Source organism: Gallus gallus, chromosome 1, assembly GCF_016699485.2.
Source record: "Gallus gallus isolate bGalGal1 chromosome 1, bGalGal1.mat.broiler.GRCg7b, whole genome shotgun sequence".
Taxonomy (NCBI): Eukaryota; Metazoa; Chordata; class Aves; order Galliformes; family Phasianidae; genus Gallus; species Gallus gallus.
In genome coordinates this window covers 104570263-104588219 of record NC_052532.1, presented here as the reverse complement: position 1 = coordinate 104588219, position 17957 = coordinate 104570263, and the positions used below count along the sequence as shown (strand labels likewise).

The following is a 17957-nucleotide window of genomic DNA, read 5'->3' as shown; positions in this document are numbered from 1 at the left end:
TGGGCACCATATGGAATGAAGACATAGGACATGGCTGATGAACACGTCTCAGCAAAACCAGACCACCTGCCTCTGCTGCTTTGTGGATACCACTTCCTTTGTGCTGCACTCAGTTTGAGTACTCCCTGTGCTCTTTTATAAGCTTTTCCCAAGTCAGGTTTTTGCCTTTATCTTGGTGGTGTGGAAGGTCTCCTTCTTTCCCATGTCCCCCAGTGAGTATTTAAGCTCCTTGATACACCAGATGCCTTTGTCTTCGATATCTCTCTGAGGCTGAGGCATAGCTTCAGGGCTTCCTTCTCCATTCAGGTGTTTCTTGGTACAGCTGTCGTGCATTGGAACAGGCTCCTTAGGGTAGTGGTCATGGCACTGAGCTGTTGGTGTTCAAGAAGCATATGGACAGTGCTCTCAGACATATGGTCTGATTTTTGGGTGTTGCTTTGTGGAGCCTGGAGTTGGACTCGGTGATCCTTATGGATCCCTTCCAACTTGGGATGTTCTGTGATTTTATGATTACTTTCAGTGTGCTGCAACCAGTTCCTTTGGTTTTTCTTCCACGTGACAGGCACCAAAGAAGCTAGAGCTCTCCTGACATTTGCTTCCCTTCAAAATGCAGCGTATGTTAAGGTGGCAGTCGCCTTCATCCATCCTCAGAGTAGGAAGAATGCTTATTTAACCAAAAGAAGCAGCAAAATAGTTCATCAGCAGATGTGCAGGTGTTTATGGCAGCTTCTGAAAGCGCTTTAATTGCCATATGAAATATGCCTCTGAAGAACGACATTAAGACGGTGTTTGAAGCTAAACAACGCCAGTGCTTTAATTTGGAATGACTTACCCTGGGGTGGGAATGAAAGCAACAGTCTGCATCCAGCTTTGCGATTTGGAGGCAGGTGTTTTGATCTTCTCCATCAATTTCTCTCTACTTAGGGTTTAATAGAACACAGTGTTTTACTGAAGCCTTGATTCTTCTGGCTCAGTGCCTTTTTAGGCTTTTTCTCCTTATTTTTTAACCTAAAACTGGATTCATTTGAAATTTTAAAAAAGAGATAGGTGCTTTGATTTGGGGGATTGTAGCTGCACCTCAGATTTTAGGTCTCTGCTCTGCAGCTTCTTGCAGAAAGCACCCAAGTATGAAATACCCACTGACCCGTTTATTTGTATCCTTGTTGATTGCTGGCAGTTTGGCTGGCTAGGCAAATCAGCTCCATTATTCCAAGCCTTATTTATAGCATGCAGATTTTTCCTTCAGTCCTGAACTAGTATAACCTCAATTTCAGCAGGGGAGTGAAGTATTACTGGGCCAGCATGCTAGTAGGTATGAATCACCTGTAGACCCCATCCATTTCACAGAAACTCAGAGTCTAGTTGGCTGATCTTGCTGATGTCCTGTCATTATTGTCTTCTCTGCTGCAGTTCTTCATATCCTGTGAAGTCAGCAAAGGGCAGAGCTTTTGTTTGAGACATGACATGTTGTATGTTTTCAATAGAAAATTCTGTGTTATGAATTCATTCATTTTTAAGGAAACTTTGTCAGTGCCTTCCAGGAGCAAAGCCTGCATGTGTTTCAACCTTGACCTTCATGAGTTGCCTGCCAGTGTGTTTGTTAAATGCAATGCGACTTATGGCTGCTTTATTACCTAAAACTGCCCTGTATGTACAGAGGTTGGGGCTGGAGCCTGCAAATCAACTCTGTGGCAGCTGTTACCTCATTCTCTTGTCTTAACAGGCTATTCTTTAGATGACCTTGGATTTTACACCTCTAATTGACGTAAAAATATCATCTTGAATATGATGTATACCTTCCCCTAGGAATTCGCATTGTATCAGGCTTGCAGAGCCACAGGTTTTCTTCAATTCATCTATTAATATTTTTCCTGGCTGTCAATCTTTTCTCTTAATGCAACCTGCATAGGTGCAACGAAGGAGCAGTAGCTCTGATTCTGCCTGGAGCCTCACAACATGTTTTCCTTATTGCCTGAAGTGATTGGTTAGAGCTCTGTCCCGTCACTGTGAGAAGTGGTTTGTCTCCACTCAATCCAGACATTGAGAGTTTGGAAGCTGGAAATGCAGGGTCACATCTCCTCCAAATCAGTGAAGCATATAGGAGATATTTTGTTATTAGAGGGACTTTGGAGTTTGGGAAGGGAGTGGGATGTATTATCTGTATTTGTGTTCTCCCCACCATTAACTATGGTTTTTTTTTTAATCTGGAGTGGACTTTCTGAGGTTTAGGCTTTGTATGCTCCTGTATTACTGTGTTTGTAGAGGAGGACACAAAGATGATCAGAGGGCTGGAGCACCTCTCCTATGAAGAATGGCTGAGGGAGCTGAGCTTGTTCAGTGTGGAGAAGAGAAGGCTCTGGGGAGACCTCATTGGGATTTTTCAGTACTTGAAGGGAACTTAAAAAGCAGGAGGGAGGCCTCTTCCAACCCAAGCTGTTGTATGATTTTACGATTCTATAACATTGGAGACCTGGAGTGTGAGAGAGAACTCTGCAGGGGTGGCTGAGAACCAAATCATTGTGCAGGATGTAACTGATTAAAAAAAATAATAATAATAAATATGTCCCTGTTTTGAATGAGTATATCAGTCTTCTAGATACGAGGCAGCTAGGCGTTTTTAAGTAGTCTATTATTTTGTCATTTAGTAAGCAGGAGAACTTGAGGCTAAAGTTAATTCTCTGAAGAAAACGGCATAAAAATGAAACAAACTTGCGTTATGCTGTCAAAATTGCTGTTGTTTTTCATTCCATCCTTGTGTTGCCACTGTTCCCTTTAGGCTAAGTAATTTTGATTTCAGAACAAGCTGAGACGAACAGTAACCTTAATTTCTTACGGATTATTTTCTTGAGAAAACAACTGATTTTGTATCTTCTGTATATTTTGTAAAATGTTCAAAAACCCCTGTTGGCATTTAATACTTGATTTAACAATTCCAGAGGCATTCACTTCAGAAGCGAGCGAGGTCCTTGCGTATAATCAAGTAGAGAATCAATATATGCAGAACTGTTGTCGAAAGATCAGCTTTTTCAAACCTTAGAATCCAAAGCCTATGGAAGTTGTCCCAGTCAGAACTGTGTTTAGAGGACTTGTTCCTTCCTGCCTCTTCAGAAGTCTGACTGAGCTGCTGTTAAAATAAGTGTTGTGGCTGTTAGCATGTTAGTTTTTGGATTGCAGCTTTGGGTTTTGTGGTCTTCCCGTGTTAGCTGCAGTAAGCAAACCTCCTTCATCACCATTGGGTTTGTGATTTTAATATTCTTACTGTGCTGTCACTCCCTCTGCTGGCTCTGTGAACCACAGCCTGGGTGTATTTTACAACAGCAATGTCTCTGGTTTCCAGGGTCTCTGAGCACGTGCCTCATCCTGTGAATGTTCCCGTTTATTCCAAACAGGCAACTAAAGCATGGTGCAAGTGTTTCAGCAGGCAGCTGAACTCGGGAGGGTAAAAAGCAACTGAAGCAGGGAAGGTTTCATTGAATCTGAATTTTCCCTAAGAAAAGTGATTGAACTGAACAACATTCAGTGAAGATGTTTTTGATGCTTGAGCAATCTAGTTGAAATGGAATGGGAAGCCATGGAGATCTGGCAAAAGGAAGGGAGATTTGTGGGGCTTGCTCTGTAGCTCTCCAGAAAAGGCATTTTTTTTCTATTTGCTCCTGTGAGTTCTTTGGTCACTCTGACTGAGATAACTGCAATGCAGTTTTACAGATCATTGGAGAGGTTGTCAGCTCTATGGAACTTCCCTGTATCCTGATGTAGAAAATGTTTCTTTCTCTTACGCTTCAGGATTTCAAAGCTAGACATGAGAAAACAAACAAACAAACAAGCATATCTACCTGTTTCATTGTGGGTCTATGAGTGACATTTTGTCTCAATTAAAACCCAAATCTGAGAGACAGATCCCTAGCAGTTTGTTTTAGAGTTCTTCCATGTAATTACAGATTCTCTTCTGGAGAATCCTGTTTCTTTTTGAGGAAGTTGCTGTTGAACTGTGTAACTTAGTCATATTCCTTTTGAGGCAAAAGTCAAACATGAGCTGTGTGTGTGTCATGGGTGCCTTTTTTTTTCTGCATGGAGGAGTTCAGTCCCACACTTCTGCTTCATACGGACTTCCATGTCAGATGCCATTGTGTCAGACTGCCCCTCTGCTGCCATCTGGCACACAGCAACAACATGTAATGGGATATTGGCTGAAAGGTTCAACCTCTACTGCCACACCACCACTGTCATCTGCCTTTGATGTCATGGGCCAACATGATAGAATAGGAAGCAGTACTTTTGGAGCAGCCCTCCTAATGAAAAATTGGTTATTTCCATTCATCTCATTGTCTGGCAGCCGTGTCCGCATAACTTGGGCGTGAGGGGAAGAACAAATAGAGCATGGCAAAGCTGGAGAAATGCTTATGAAGCCATAGCTTTGCTTATGAAGTGACTTCCTTTTTGACTTCCAAGTTCCCCTTTGTTCAAAGCAGTACCCTGTGCTTTGTGCATGCCAGCACCTCAGTTTTATCCCAACCTGAACATAGGAAAGAGTTCCCTTTGTGGCGCAGTTCCAGCTGGGGACCTGGTTCAGGCCTGAACTAGAGCCAGATCTGCCTTCCTGGTCAGACACCCAGTGTCTGCTGTTTCCCAGTTGCCTTCCCAGTGCTTTAGCCATAGGTTGTGCGGTGTCACTTGGGTCCACTGCAGGGAACAGCTGAGGCCCCTCGGTGTGCTCAGCGCAGAGCAGAGGAGCTGAGGGGAGGCCTGATGGCGGCTGCAGCTCCTCACAGGGAGCGGAGGGGCAGCGCTGAGCTCTGCTCTGTGTGACAGCGACAGGGCCCGAGGGAACGGCATGGAGCTGTGTCAGGGGAGGGGCAGCTGGACTAAATTCAGTATTGCCAGTTCCACACCTGTAGGAATAGAGCATCAAGATATGAAAATTATGAACATGGAGTGTTTTTTGATTTCTGTGCTGCTTTCTATGACTCAGAAAGTCAGAAGGATGACACTTCTGAGCTTTGCAGCACTGCTGACAAAGCTTAGCTAGGAATATTTATTTCCATTGCATTTAAAAAAATCATTAATCGTCTGGCTCCCAGAACTAGGCTTTAAGAGCAGTACCAGATATTGAAGAATTCTCATTAAAATCTCAGATGATAGCAGCCCTGCAAATGGGAAACAGCAGCTATAGGGGTTCATTGTACTTAAGCTTTATGTGATTCTTCAGGCATTTAAGTCCCAGCACCTTTGCTCTGGTGATATAAGACTTCCTTTTATTTTGTTAATTCGAGCCATAAGTAGAAGTTATTTAACAGGAATGAGTCATAATGTCACGGATATTACACTGCCAAGGCAACCTGGGTGCACTTGTGACCTCCGTCTGTGCATGCGGCACATGGATTTGACCCCTTTTCCAGCTGCTTCTTGGATTTCCCTTTCTAATTCATTAATGTCAAGTGAAGCCCACATGTTTTTGTCCCTAACAAACGGTTGCTGTTGGGCAGCATTCAGGTGTTACAGGAAAAAGTGATCTCATTGTCCTCTGAGCAATTTGCAGAGCTAAATAAAGGTTTACAAAGCAAAAATAGAATGATGTAATGCACCTAGCAGAATTGGGATAATAAGTGGAAGGTATTAATTAGAAGGCTGTTGCAGGAATCTGCAGCAGTATTGAACTGATGGCCCGTGTTTAACAACCAGCAGATTCCTATTAAAGTTGACACTGGCTGTGGCAGCTTAAGACATTAGAAATATCCTAAGCACATCCACTGTGTGACTGCTCATTAAGACATAAGTGAAAGACTGCTTTCTACTGGGCATAAGTGTTTACATTGCAGGAAACAGATTAAGTGTTGTTCTAATACACAGGAAAAGAAAAACTGATAGCTTGAAAGCCAAACTCTAACCCTCCAAGCAAACATTATTTGCCTTGGTGTGGGGGTAAGAAACAGCTGTAGGATGTATTTCATGCAACTTATAATAGAAGATTAATAGCAGTGAACACAGACTGCCCAAACCAAGTTATGACACATAGCACATTTTACTCTTATTTTTTAATGGATAGTGTAAGGGTTTTAAGATTTTTTTACACATTAATTGACACCAAAAAGTTGATAGTCTGAGTTCCTGAAATTATGAGCAAGTCTCAGAAAACGTATCTTCTTACAGACAGAACACTTCCCCAAATAGATTTTACTTGGCCAAACATCTCCTACAAGCACATCTTTTTGAAAGGCAAGGTATGTCTTTGGAAAGCTCAGCTATGAACAATATTTTAAATCCTTTTCATTTTATTTGATGTCCAGTTTAGGTCCATCTCAGTATACAGATATTTTCTGAATCTATATACAGATTTTGGAATTCCATTTTTTCCAAGTTATTTCCTGACCCATTGAAGTGGAAATCTTGTACAAATATGCACCTGTTTTTTAATGGTGGTTGGAACTGTGCAAGAATGGAAGCTGAAAGTTGAGGCCTGAAGAACTCAGACCTGGATCTCAGTCTTGATGCAGAGAGCCTTATCTAGGATGCATTCTTGAGCCAACATTATGTGCAGAAACTGTGAAAGAGGAGCAGTGGCTTTTCCACTGTGGCAAAAGGGCTGCAGGATTTTTTTCTTATTCAATAAGGAAACACATTTCTTGGATACTGTTGTTTCTGTGCTGCGAGACATATTTCAGACCAGTACAAATATAAACAAATATACTAGACATGGCTAATCAGTTTTGTTTTTTAATCTTTTCAGCAGCAGCAGTGTTAGCTGAATAAAAAGGCTATTCACACTATTCTGGCATTTTTAGGCCAAATCACACTATATATATACTACATGTAATAGCAGCATATCAGTTTAACAGGTGCATGTTCTCATCACTGTGGCCTTCTTCCTTACAGCATTGCTATCTAGCCAAACGCTCCTTATAGACAAATTTATGTGACTTACCTAAATTGAAATGTCTAATTGAAAATAGCAAGGAATGTGAGAGTCAGCATGGGACCAACACAGAAATGGTGCTACATCTGATGTGCTAAATTACTTTTAATCCTTGTAAAAAGCCTGTGTTTCAACCTGGGATTGAATAAAAGAGAGTGGTTGCTGGACCAGTGGACTCAGGGCTGCTTCTCTTTATAGGGCTGGCAAACCAAAAAAGCACTAGCTTGCACAAAGATCTGTTCTGTAATAGAGAAGCATCAGTTTTCCCTCCATATATTTAAGTGCTACATGCTAACAACAGCATTTTGCCCAAGAAAGGTGCTAATATAGACTGTTTAGTCTTGATTTAGAATGGATTTTCTGTGTTGTTGCATCCATTGAATTTTGATTAGGATTTTCTGCGTTATGTGAAGAATAAGCATAATGGGATAAAGAGTATAATCCCTGGAATGTCTTATTTGCATGGCAGGATGCAGCCAGGGAAATGTACCCAGAAAACAGCCTTCCCAGTCTGACCCCAGGAGTGGCACCACTGAAAAAAAAACCTCTTCTTTATGGGCTTTGAGGGAAGAAAGTTAAAAGGAATTAGCATCTGGACTCAGCTTCTGGGAAGTGTCTGTATGCTGACTTGAAGCTCAGCTGAGACATATAGGAGTTTCCTATCAGAGACCATTCCATCAATGCTCCTTCTAATTTGTAATGCCTTTATTCCCATGAAGGCTGGTTATGGTATAGCAGTGCTGCGTCTTGCTGCTGCTTAAGTCACAGAGTGAGTTCCTGAAAAAAATGGGACTTACATGCTTTGGCTGGGATTAGTTTTGCTCATTCCTTTGTCACTTGCAGGTTAATACATCATTTATTTACAAAATGTTGCAAAGCATCTGTATCACAGAGCAGAAGCAGTCTCCAGAAGAGTGTGAAGGCATACTGTGCTTAGTTGTTTCCAAGCGCTGACCCAAATGAGGTGGAATTTTCAGTTACAGGGACAGGCTTCTAACAAATTCTACAACAGGCTTTCTCTCCAACAAAATCAGTGTTGAAACTCAGTAGCAGTTATATTACTGCACTTAACTTAGAATCACTAGATTCGGCTTGCTCAAGGAAGGGCTGATCAAGGCCGCCTTCTTGGCACTGTCCACCCATTCACATACTGCAGTTTCCATTTGAAAGCAGTAAGGTACAAAGGCAGACAGCTGCTTGCCAGCAAAGGACTTAATAATAATTGCGGGAATTTGAGTGTGCCATTTGAGCCTTATCTAAGAATCAGCCTTTTTAGTTTCCAACTAAATAGCATTTGTTTTTTTTTACCTGTGGTTGAATGTGGTCCCTGCTGTAAACCAAGGTAGGCCTTCAGGTCAGTGAGTGCCTGTGGCATAACGTCAGTTGGCGTATACTTGCATGCAGGATGAGGCCTGGCCGTCTGTGGGAGCTCTGTATCTGTTGCACCCAGCTTGTTAAATTTTCGGACATTATGGTTGGCTTTTGACACACATCTCAATTTCATCAGGGCATTCGCTTTGTGGCGACCCGGACAGCTCTGTTGAGACAGCACCAGAAGAGGCAGAAGCGCAAGACTTGGAGTCATCCGATGAGGCCGATAAGATGAGCAAGGTGAGAAGTTTTCATTTTCACATGCCTAAGAGCGAAAGCACAGCGTGCTCACGGCTGATGTGCTGACTTCCCAGCTACACACGATGAGAATGTCTCTCCTGGGAAAACGTTAATCTTACTTTTAGGGTCTTTCCAGATGATACCGAATGTAACGGATCACTGCTTTCATGATGGCACTTGGCCATCTCTTGAACAAGACTTGTACCCTTTTCTTGGGGGTGGATCATTACTGTCTTGTGTTTTTAAAAGAGCTGGTTTATCATCTGCACCAGAGCTAAACCAGAAGATCAGGTGGACTATTATGATTTCTTATTCTTTCTTGATTTCTAGGCAGGGGAGGATTGTAAGTTAAACAGTAGTTCCTTAAATCAGTAGCATAGTGCACGTGCTAGTTTTTAAATGCAAACTAATTATAGCCAATCTACCTTCAATTGAAGCATAACTCTCCAATTACAGCTAAGAGGTTGTGCAAATGGATTGCTAATTGCTGTATATTAGGGGGTGGGTTTCACAGCAGTTGGTAGTTTGCTTTAGGTTGGTGTTGGGGAGCTTCACACAACATGGTCTGTGATGCTAAGTGGTTTTTGAGGCAGAATCAAGTGAGATTCTTTTAAAGGCACAGATTGTTTTTAGGTATTTCATGAGTAAGTGGTGGTGAGATTTTATAGCTAATTTTCCTGAGAACTCCTGATCTAATGAGATCTTGCTCAGTCTGTACTTACGTGCGGATGATTATTCTTAGCTCTTGTTTTATCTACAGTGTATTACACAGAGTCCTAAATTGGTCCCTGTTCTATGCTACTGGCTTACTGTAGGAAAAGGGAAAGACCCTGGCCTCTGGTTTCCTGTTCTCTTATGTCACTCCAGCCTGTAGTTCTGGCTTTGATAGCCAGACAGTGGAAGTCAGATAACAGAAAACATTCTTCTGCATGAAGTATATGTAGAGCTTGCAGGCAGAGGAGGAGGTTATTCTTAACATTCTGCTTCCAGGTTTTGCTGCACAACTTTTTCTTGTAAGTACAAAGAATTTCTTCTCAAGTAAGTGAAGTGCTTGGTGATACTTCTCTATTTTTAACTGTAAGTGTGTGGGAATTTCACGTGCTCTGTGAAGAGCCTCTTCTGTTTAGCACTGAAGCTGTGGAAGAGAGCTGAACGTAGCACACAGCTACTTAGGGAATAAGCGTTCTTGCTGTGTTTTGTGTAGCTTTCTGTTTCTGAGCGGGGCAGGCTGTGGGACTCCATTTTGCATTTTGCTTTCTGGATCTTCGAAGCTGTAATTGCCTGAAGGGAGACGTAGGGATTACATGATTAGCTCTGTGGCTCAGCAGATTTAGTTAAACTGAGAAATGTGTGCTAGCAGCTCTAATACTTAATATCCATATAATGGAAGAGTAACTCGTGACTAACAAGCCTTAGCTTCCAATGAGAGGGAAATGCATCCTTCTGTAAATGAAGTGTTAACTTCAGTGCATGTTTTCTTTTAAAAATCAGAAATATGTCTTGTGTTGTTTACATGCTGCAGGTGGGAGGAAATAAAAAACTAATACCCAACCAAAAAAAGCTAAATCTACGGGTGGGTTTTCCTAATCCTTTTGCTTTCCGTGTGCTTGGAAAAGCTGATCTGCGTGGGCTGGGAGGAATCTGCAGTGTTTTCCTTCATGGAAAATCAGCACCTGGCTGGTACCATGATGGGAGCAGCAAAGGTGTTTTCCTTTCTGTACACTGCTGACCGTTCCCGTGCTCATAGGATTACGGAGCAGAAGATTAAGCTGGTGTCCTCAGTGCTGTTTTATGCAGGTTATTTTTGTACGTGGGAAGTGAAACGCTGCATTCCTGCCACCGGGAGGGGCACGCTCCTTCTATCACCTTTGCCACCACGGCTTCTAGGCTCCCTCAGATGGTGGAGAGGCAGAGAGACTTTGTGATCCTTTATTTACTGCCCATCTTGGCAAAAGCAGGGCAGGAGCGCTCTTATCCATTCACCCCTTGGCGGTAGAGGAAATCCAGTTGAGCTACGCTGGAGCCTCCCAGCTAAATGCTAAGTTCCCCATCCTTCAGCACAGATGCAGCATTAGCAACCGAAGATCCTAAAATAGTGCTTGGGTTGCTTCGTGCCTTGTGATAGCACGATTCTGAGGCAAGGCTTAATCCTGCAAACATCCGCGCTCCACGGTGGTCTGCTGGTGCCTGCAGAGCGCTGCTGAGGAGGATCGCTGCCGGCTCCTCCAAGGAAATTTCCCAGCTTTCCAGCCAGCAGAGCGATTCTAGATGGGAGTTAATAATTCATGGGAAAAGGAGAGGAACGCAGTGCTGCGGCTGTCCTTCATGTGTTCTTGTAGCACATGCTAGGTAGGCTTTCTATGAAGGTAAGCGGTGTGAAATCCTACCAAAAGCTGTGCTTGGATCCCTCCTGCCTTACTATTTGCTTTGCCGTGTAGATGATACATGGATGAATTACACAGGAGGTACCTGAATGTGGCTCATCTCCTCCTCCTCCTCCCTTCCAGCTGTCTCTTTCCCTTCCCCCAGCCTGGCATGTGTGCACGTGGGTGTGTGTTTGCTCCGTACAGGTGTATTTGTTTCATAATCTGCAAAAGCCTCCAAGCTGTTGGTGGCGGTGGACTGGGAGAGTGTACCCATAGCTTTAAGGATTCCTCCCATTACTGAAAATCCCGTTCCCTCTGTATCCTACAAACCCAATAACACAGAATTTACTTCTCTCGTTATCCTCAAATGAGCTATTATAAACAAAAGTAAGATGACTGTAAAGCTGTTTCTGATAACGTACCTTGGAAATAGGTTTGTATATTTTAAGGCATTTACAGTGCAGTGGTATGGGATAGCCATTGTTCTCCGAGCTTGCTGCCTATCCGATTTCATGATGCCTTCTCTTTATCAACCTGCCCTCTTGGGTTTTAATCTCTGTAAACACTAGCAAGCATCCCTTTAAGGGATGCAGCCAACAGTGACCTGAATTGTGCTCCTGGTTGCTTCTTCCTTAGGGTGTACTCCTTACTTTCCCACTCTCTCAATTTTGTGTGGGAGCCAGCACTGGAGAGGAGAAAGCAGGGAAGGAATAGCAAGGGGAGGAAAGCGTACTCTCTGCCACCTCTTCGGACTTGTTTTCATCCACCATGGGAACTGAAGTTTCAGGCTTTGTGTGGAAACTAGCTGATTCTTCTCTATCAGTCAGCAGAATACTGGAAACCTTTCAGAGCAGAGTAATTAAGTCCTAAACATTTACTTGCCTTTGTGGTGACCTACTTTGGCCTTTTAAATATTGTAGAATGAATGAAGGTTTTAAGGAGGTGCCCTGAAAAATGGGTATGTGTGTTAAGCCCTCAGTGCTGCAGGTCGCCAAAAGACACGCCAAAACAACACGCTAAGACGCGTGTTGTGGTACATCACAAGATGAGTCTTCGTGTGTATTTTTTCCCTATAACGGTCCTCTGAAATTGATGGGGATGGTTGAAAAACAAAACCAAACAAACTGGTAATCAGTTGTAATATTGCAGGACATCCGTTTCCCCTTGTTTTTAATTTAAGGCATCTGCCTCTTGAAACTGGAGCTAATTACCCTGCAGCACTTGTGCTTTGGGGAGTGTGCTGTAATGTCTGTGCGTGTGTGCGTGTTCATACGACTTAGAGATATTTTTCCAAAGAAAATAGGTCGTCGTCTCTGTGCAACGCTGCTGAAGACCAGAATTATTAAGTCTCGTAACCTTCGGTGTGCTGCAATAGATGTGAAAGGATTAAAATGGGGATTTGAGGGGTAGGTTTGCCAGCAGCATAACCGGCTTTTTAAAGTTCCTTTCATTCTCTGCCTCTGTCCCTTCAGATGTTTAATATTCTTAGGCAGTGCAGTTCATAGCCAATTGGCTCGTGCTCCGCCACAGGCAAGAGACATTTATATTCCAGGGCTGCCTTCACCTCCCCTTTGCTGCATTTCAGCCTTTCTGCTGAAATTATCATCTGCATGTTTCCATGAAGAGCAGCGTTACATCTTCAGCTGCGACTCCTGGCCAGCCCTTAATTCCAGCTGATGTGGTGAGTGAATGAGGCCCACGGCAAACGACACACGAGGAGAGGCTCTGCCTGGATAAATACGGTCACTGCCCCTTCTTGTTAAAGCGTGGCCATCTTCTGCATGTCTCAAAGTGAGGAATATCTCTCCGGAGTGGGGGAGCGTTTCGGATCAGCTGAATATGTGGAGAGCCGGGGTTTTTCTCACAGCTGAGGCTGGAAGCACGGAGTGACAGCGCTGCCAGCACTGCCTTCCTGGCGATGTCGGCTCTGCGGAGGGTTAACCGTAAGCTCAAGAATGAAAGTGCTGTGGGATCCGGCGACTCTCTGTACCGTATGCTGTATTTGGTGAGCAAATCTACTGCTAGTCTTAAGGAATTAGCAGCTAAGCAAATTTCTGTGCCGTTTTAAATTGTGAGGTTATAGATTTGAGGCTGAGCTGTTACGCGTATACCCTGCAGAGGTGTTTTGTTATTGTGCAATGTCATTAACTGTTCTGCCAGTGCGTGAGAGAGTGCGGTTTGCCTGAGTTTTGTTTGGGAGATCGGTACTGCTTCAAGTTTGCTGTGTGGTGCAGAGCAGAGGTGTTGCACGCAGTTTGGGAAGGCATTCTGTTTGATGCCCCTGCACCTGTGTCTTTCTATAAGGGGAGCACAAGAGGAGATCGCAGTCCACTTCCACAACTGTAGGGCAGGCAGCCAAACCTCCCATCTGTGGGCATTGTTAACATGCTCAGTGAGTTAAGGACTTGCCCCTCCTGCATCAGAAGGATGTGAGCTTAGCTCCTCTGCCGAGTCCCCTGCAAAGGAGGGGTTAATGCACTGGCAAAGCAAGCCTTGCCTCGCAGCCCTGTTGTGCAAGAAGTCCAGCTCATGTCAAGGTTGCTGGATGGGACTGCTGGCAGGACTGTGCCTAAAGTAATTGCACTAATTCTGGAGAAATCGCTGTTCAGTAGCAGCTGGCAAACAGAGCTGGTGTAGGTAGGCAAAGGGTTCTGTTTCTGTTCCAGGCCTTCCCAGGAAAATGGGGACAGAGGTGCTTTTGTTTGCATTGATTGAGAGTTTTAAGCAAACAGCAGTGTTCTGAACATCTCTGGGTCCAACATGCACCTGCTTTCTGTCAAGCAGACGATTTTTAAACATGAGGTAGCAAGGATTGTGTCCTGGAATGCAACATTTCATTCAGTGAACAAGCAAGGGAGCAGGTTTGTGAAGATAAACATGCTTGAGACTTTCTGTCTGCCTGGAGAGTACAAGATGAATGATACTTGTGGGGAAATGAGCAAAAGATGCAAGGCATGGAAGTGGCAGGGCAGAAGTCAGAGCAGCTGCTGGCTGGAGCAGGCTCTGGGTGAAGTCAGCAAGCGTTGTACAGGGCGTGCACACGTGGAGACAAGGCTCCTACAAGTCTCCAGACTTCCTTTTTGGCCCATAGGTGTAAGCGCTCCCTCCAGGTCGGAACCTGTGCCTGTATGACAGTTATCCAATTCTCAACCACTTGTTAGCGTTCTGCTGGTGTTTCACAGTCTTAAGTGGATTTGCACTCTCTTTTTCTGGGTGACCCATCTTTCCCTGCGGCTTAATGCAAGTGAATGCACAGCACGGTGAGCTGTCTGCAGGCTGTCACACACAGACTGCTGAAAACACTTGGGGTTTTGTGGAGTTTGATTCTATGGCATGTTCTACATACTGTAACTGTTTTTAGTTGCACACTTGACTCTTAAAATGCCACTGGGTGTGACTTCCTCAAATTATTTTTACAAGAATTTCTGAGGAAAACCCAGTTTATTCTGGGTCTCTGCAGGCTTTCATTCACCACTGTTAACTGTCACTCCTTTGTCTCTTCCCAGCAGAGCAGGTAACTGAGCAGTTGGTTTTTTGCACTGCCACAGAAGCCGGGCGTTAACCTATTGCACTTCTTAGATTTGAAACTGTTGAGGTCAAGATGGTGTGTATTGAAATGTACTGCAAACCTAACCTCAAGGTTTGGGCTTGCTTTGTACTTACGAGTCTGGCAAGCATAGAGAGAAGTAAATGGAATTACACTGACTAATAAATGTGACACTTACAGACATGTTCTGTTACCAGAAGCTGAATTAGTTAGAAATAAACTGACTTGACTCACTACTTTTATTTTTTTTTTAACCACGCTTTTCCTTTCTGCCTGATCTGAGCTTAAATCTCATACTAAAGATGAATATTCTCCCTGTGAGCAACCGAGAGGCATTTTTATATAGGTGGTCAGCTGCCATTAGTTAATTGCTTACGGTTGTGTCCTGGCGAAAATCATCCTTTGCATAACAAGCATCTTCACTGAGATGCCTTGCAGTGGGACACTTAGGTGAGCATTTACAGCCATAAGACACCCTCAGGGAAAACAAGTGTTTGATGACTGGATATTAGGAACAATTTCTTTTCAGAAAGAGCACAGGCTGCCCATGGAGGTGGTGCAGTCACCGTCCCTGGAGGTGTTGAAGAGCCGTGTGGATGTGACAGTGAGGGAAGTGGGCAGTGGGCGTGGTGGGGGTGGGCTGATGGTTGGACTGGGTGATCTTAGAGGTCTTTTCCAACCTTAATGATTCTAATCTATTATCCTATGGAAGGATATCCCTTGCTTGCCACGAAGATGGTTAATATTTTCTTGAGCTTCATGGCCTAATCTTGCTGGTGATGTGTGAGCGAGTGATGCAGCTTAACAAATGCAGAGATTTTTTGGCACTGAGTCATCACAAAGGTGTGAGGTGGTTGGGGTAGTTCAGGCTCCTGATGCTGCCGTTGGTACTGGCTGGTGGGAGCGATCTCCCAGTGGGCAGGGCTCTGTCTCCAAACTGTGAGGTGGTGGTGTGCTTTTTTTCTTTCTTTCTTTCTCTCTCCCCTTTCCCTACATGTTTTCTGTTTGAACAGGATAATTTGGCATAAGTCGTTTCAGTGTGGGATATAGAGGTAGTGCTGGGAAGTCTCTAAATCTGGTTTAAGATACCATGGCAGGATTAAACACAGAAGGTTAGAGAGGTGCGATCAAGTAAAGAAGCTCCTTTCCTTCCCGTGCCCTCACCGGGTCTCGGGGATGGAAGGAGATAGGGCGTGCTGCTATGCTGGCAATCCTAGAAGCCTGGGACTGTCGTCATTGACACCGGAGACTGTACCTGCTCCAAACTTTGCAGTGAAATGAAAGATGCAAGCAGGTGATCTAAGGAGAGGAGGTGAAGGGAGGATAATTCTCTTTATATAGAGACGTAATTAAACATTGAAGAAACCAGTGAGATGCAGCAGCTCTGAAAAACCTGATGCGTAAGGAGGAAATACACCCTGCAAGGTGTGTTTCCAGGCCCAGCACAAAAATGCAGGTACTTTCCAGAAAGCTTTGAAGCCTGAGGCTTTGGTTACCCAGATGGCCCTCCTCCCCTGTAAGACAACTCAGAGGGTTTCTATCGCCATGTTGTCTCTTTGGCTGTATTGACACCGCCATGTACAGGACTGTTGCAAACTAGATTAGGGAACTCGCAAAGGGCTTGGGTGTTTTGATGGCACTATCATTTTTAGTTCTCACTTCTCAGGCCCTGTTGTTTGTTTGTTTCAATCCTAAATGCTCGACAAGCCTGTTAAAGATCACATTTATTTGAAAACAGGAAGGTTACCAGACAACACTTCAGCTAACTTGAATTAGGCAATTCTTTTTCGCTTACCCTTAGACACTGAAAGAGAGGGTGGATATATATATGAAATAACGCGTGTACTTCTGGACTTTGGTGACTGCAGCTTCATAACTGCAAAGGCTTCTCAACTCCTTCGTTCCTGTAGCTCCTGCCTCAGTTATTACCACTGGCCTTTCCTCTTTCTTGTTTTTAAAGAGTACAGAGCAGGTCGCCGCTTTCTGTCGCAGTCTTCATGAGATGAACCCTTCTGACTCAAGTGCACATCCTCAGGAATTCACAGGACCCCAACTGGCCACCATGAGACAGCTCACAGATGCAGATAAACTGCGAAAGGTCATCTGCGAACTTCTCGAAACAGAGCGCACCTACGTCAAAGTAGGGGATTTGATGTGTTGTTTCACTCTGCTCATGTTTCTCCTTCTGGAAAGCCTTGTTAGCCACTTCTCTACTTCAAGTCCCATTTTGTGCACGTATCTCTTATTGGATTCTACAGTCTGTCACTATATACTGTACCATTCTATATGCTATAGAATAGTAATTTAAGCAACCCTCTGAAATAAGTAGGCATTCAAAACTGATACTCAGTAATCTTGAAATTTCTTTACTTGACTGAAATGCAGAGTAACAGTGGTCTGTGAAATCTGGTATTGATTTTCTTAGTAAACCTGTGTAAGTGTCTCCTCTTACACAGTCATAGATTCAGTGAAATCTGACTCGTCTTCTGTGTGGGGAGGTAAAATCCATACACTGGGAAAACTGTGATCTTAACCACTTCAGTAAATATTCAGAGAGTTCAAGGAACCGACATGGGAATCTCTTTCTGAACTTTTAGGACCTAAACTGCCTAATGGAGAGATACCTGAAGCCTCTACAAAAGGAAACGTTCCTCACACCAGATGAGGTATGTTAACTGGTTCTTATCTTTTTGTTAGATGGCTTACATACACACACCCCTCCACTCCCCTGAACTTGCTTATTTCAGTGAGCTCTGTTAGAAATTCTGAATTCCATTTCTTTTAAAATAGCTAATTGAGCTATTGTAAAGGTACAATAATGGATAGTTTGTGTTTTTTATCCTAGACATCGCTCTGATTATACAACTGGATTGAAAATTGCTGAAGTTCTAGAAGACATGATTTAGTTGCAAAGTGATCTTAACAGTGGTATTTTCAGCATGTTGCTTTTTTTTTTCTCTTATTAGCTGGATGTTCTCTTCGGGAATCTGACTGAAATGGTAGCATTTCAGGTAGAGTTCCTGAAAACTCTTGAAGATGGAGTAAGGCTGGTTCCAGACCTGGAAAAGCTTGAAAAAGTTGAGCAATTTAAGGTAAACTCATTATCTATTATTTAGGAAGAAGTTTTTCACTCAGAGGGTGGTGACACACTAGAACAGGTTGCCCAAGGAGGCTGTGGATGCCCCATCCCTGGAGGCATTCAAGGCCAGGCTGGATGTGGCTCTGGGCAGCCTGGTCTGGTGGTTGGCGACCCTGCACATAGCAGGTTGGGTTGAGACTAGATGGTCATTGTGATCCTTTTCAACCCAGGCCATTCTATGATTCTATGTACATTCAGAGTAGGCTCACACTTAAATGTTATAATAAAGGATGAAATATATCTTAGAAGTTGTCCTCTAACACTCTTTATTGTATTTGTTTTACTTACTGTCAATCTTTTTGTGAAAACTAGCACTTTAGATTGGTTGCTAGCTAATGCTGAGGCTGTTGGAAGACCATCCTGCTATTACTTTGCTTCGTGTTA

General features: G+C 43.6%; 1 protein-coding gene across 14 annotated transcripts in view; it reads left to right on the top strand.

The window, feature by feature from the left end:
- The window catches only part of TIAM1 (T-cell lymphoma invasion and metastasis 1), a 175202-nt gene that overhangs the window by 142454 nt on the left and 14791 nt on the right, over positions 1-17957 (top strand). For 10 of the 14 annotated variants that reach the window (XM_015299682.3, XM_046900829.1, XM_015299661.3 and 7 more), the window contains 4 exons: positions 8418-8521; positions 16395-16574; positions 17032-17100; positions 17401-17526. In XM_015299682.3, the coding sequence (XP_015155168.1) occupies positions 8418-8521; positions 16395-16574; positions 17032-17100; positions 17401-17526 (479 nt within the window). Of the gene's footprint in view, positions 1-8417; positions 8522-9412; positions 9535-10639; positions 10888-12460; positions 12893-16394; positions 16575-17031; positions 17101-17400; positions 17527-17957 lie in introns of those variants that run through there. The other 4 variants (XM_040646871.2, XM_025144995.3, XM_046900833.1 and 1 more) reach the window with 4 other exon arrangements.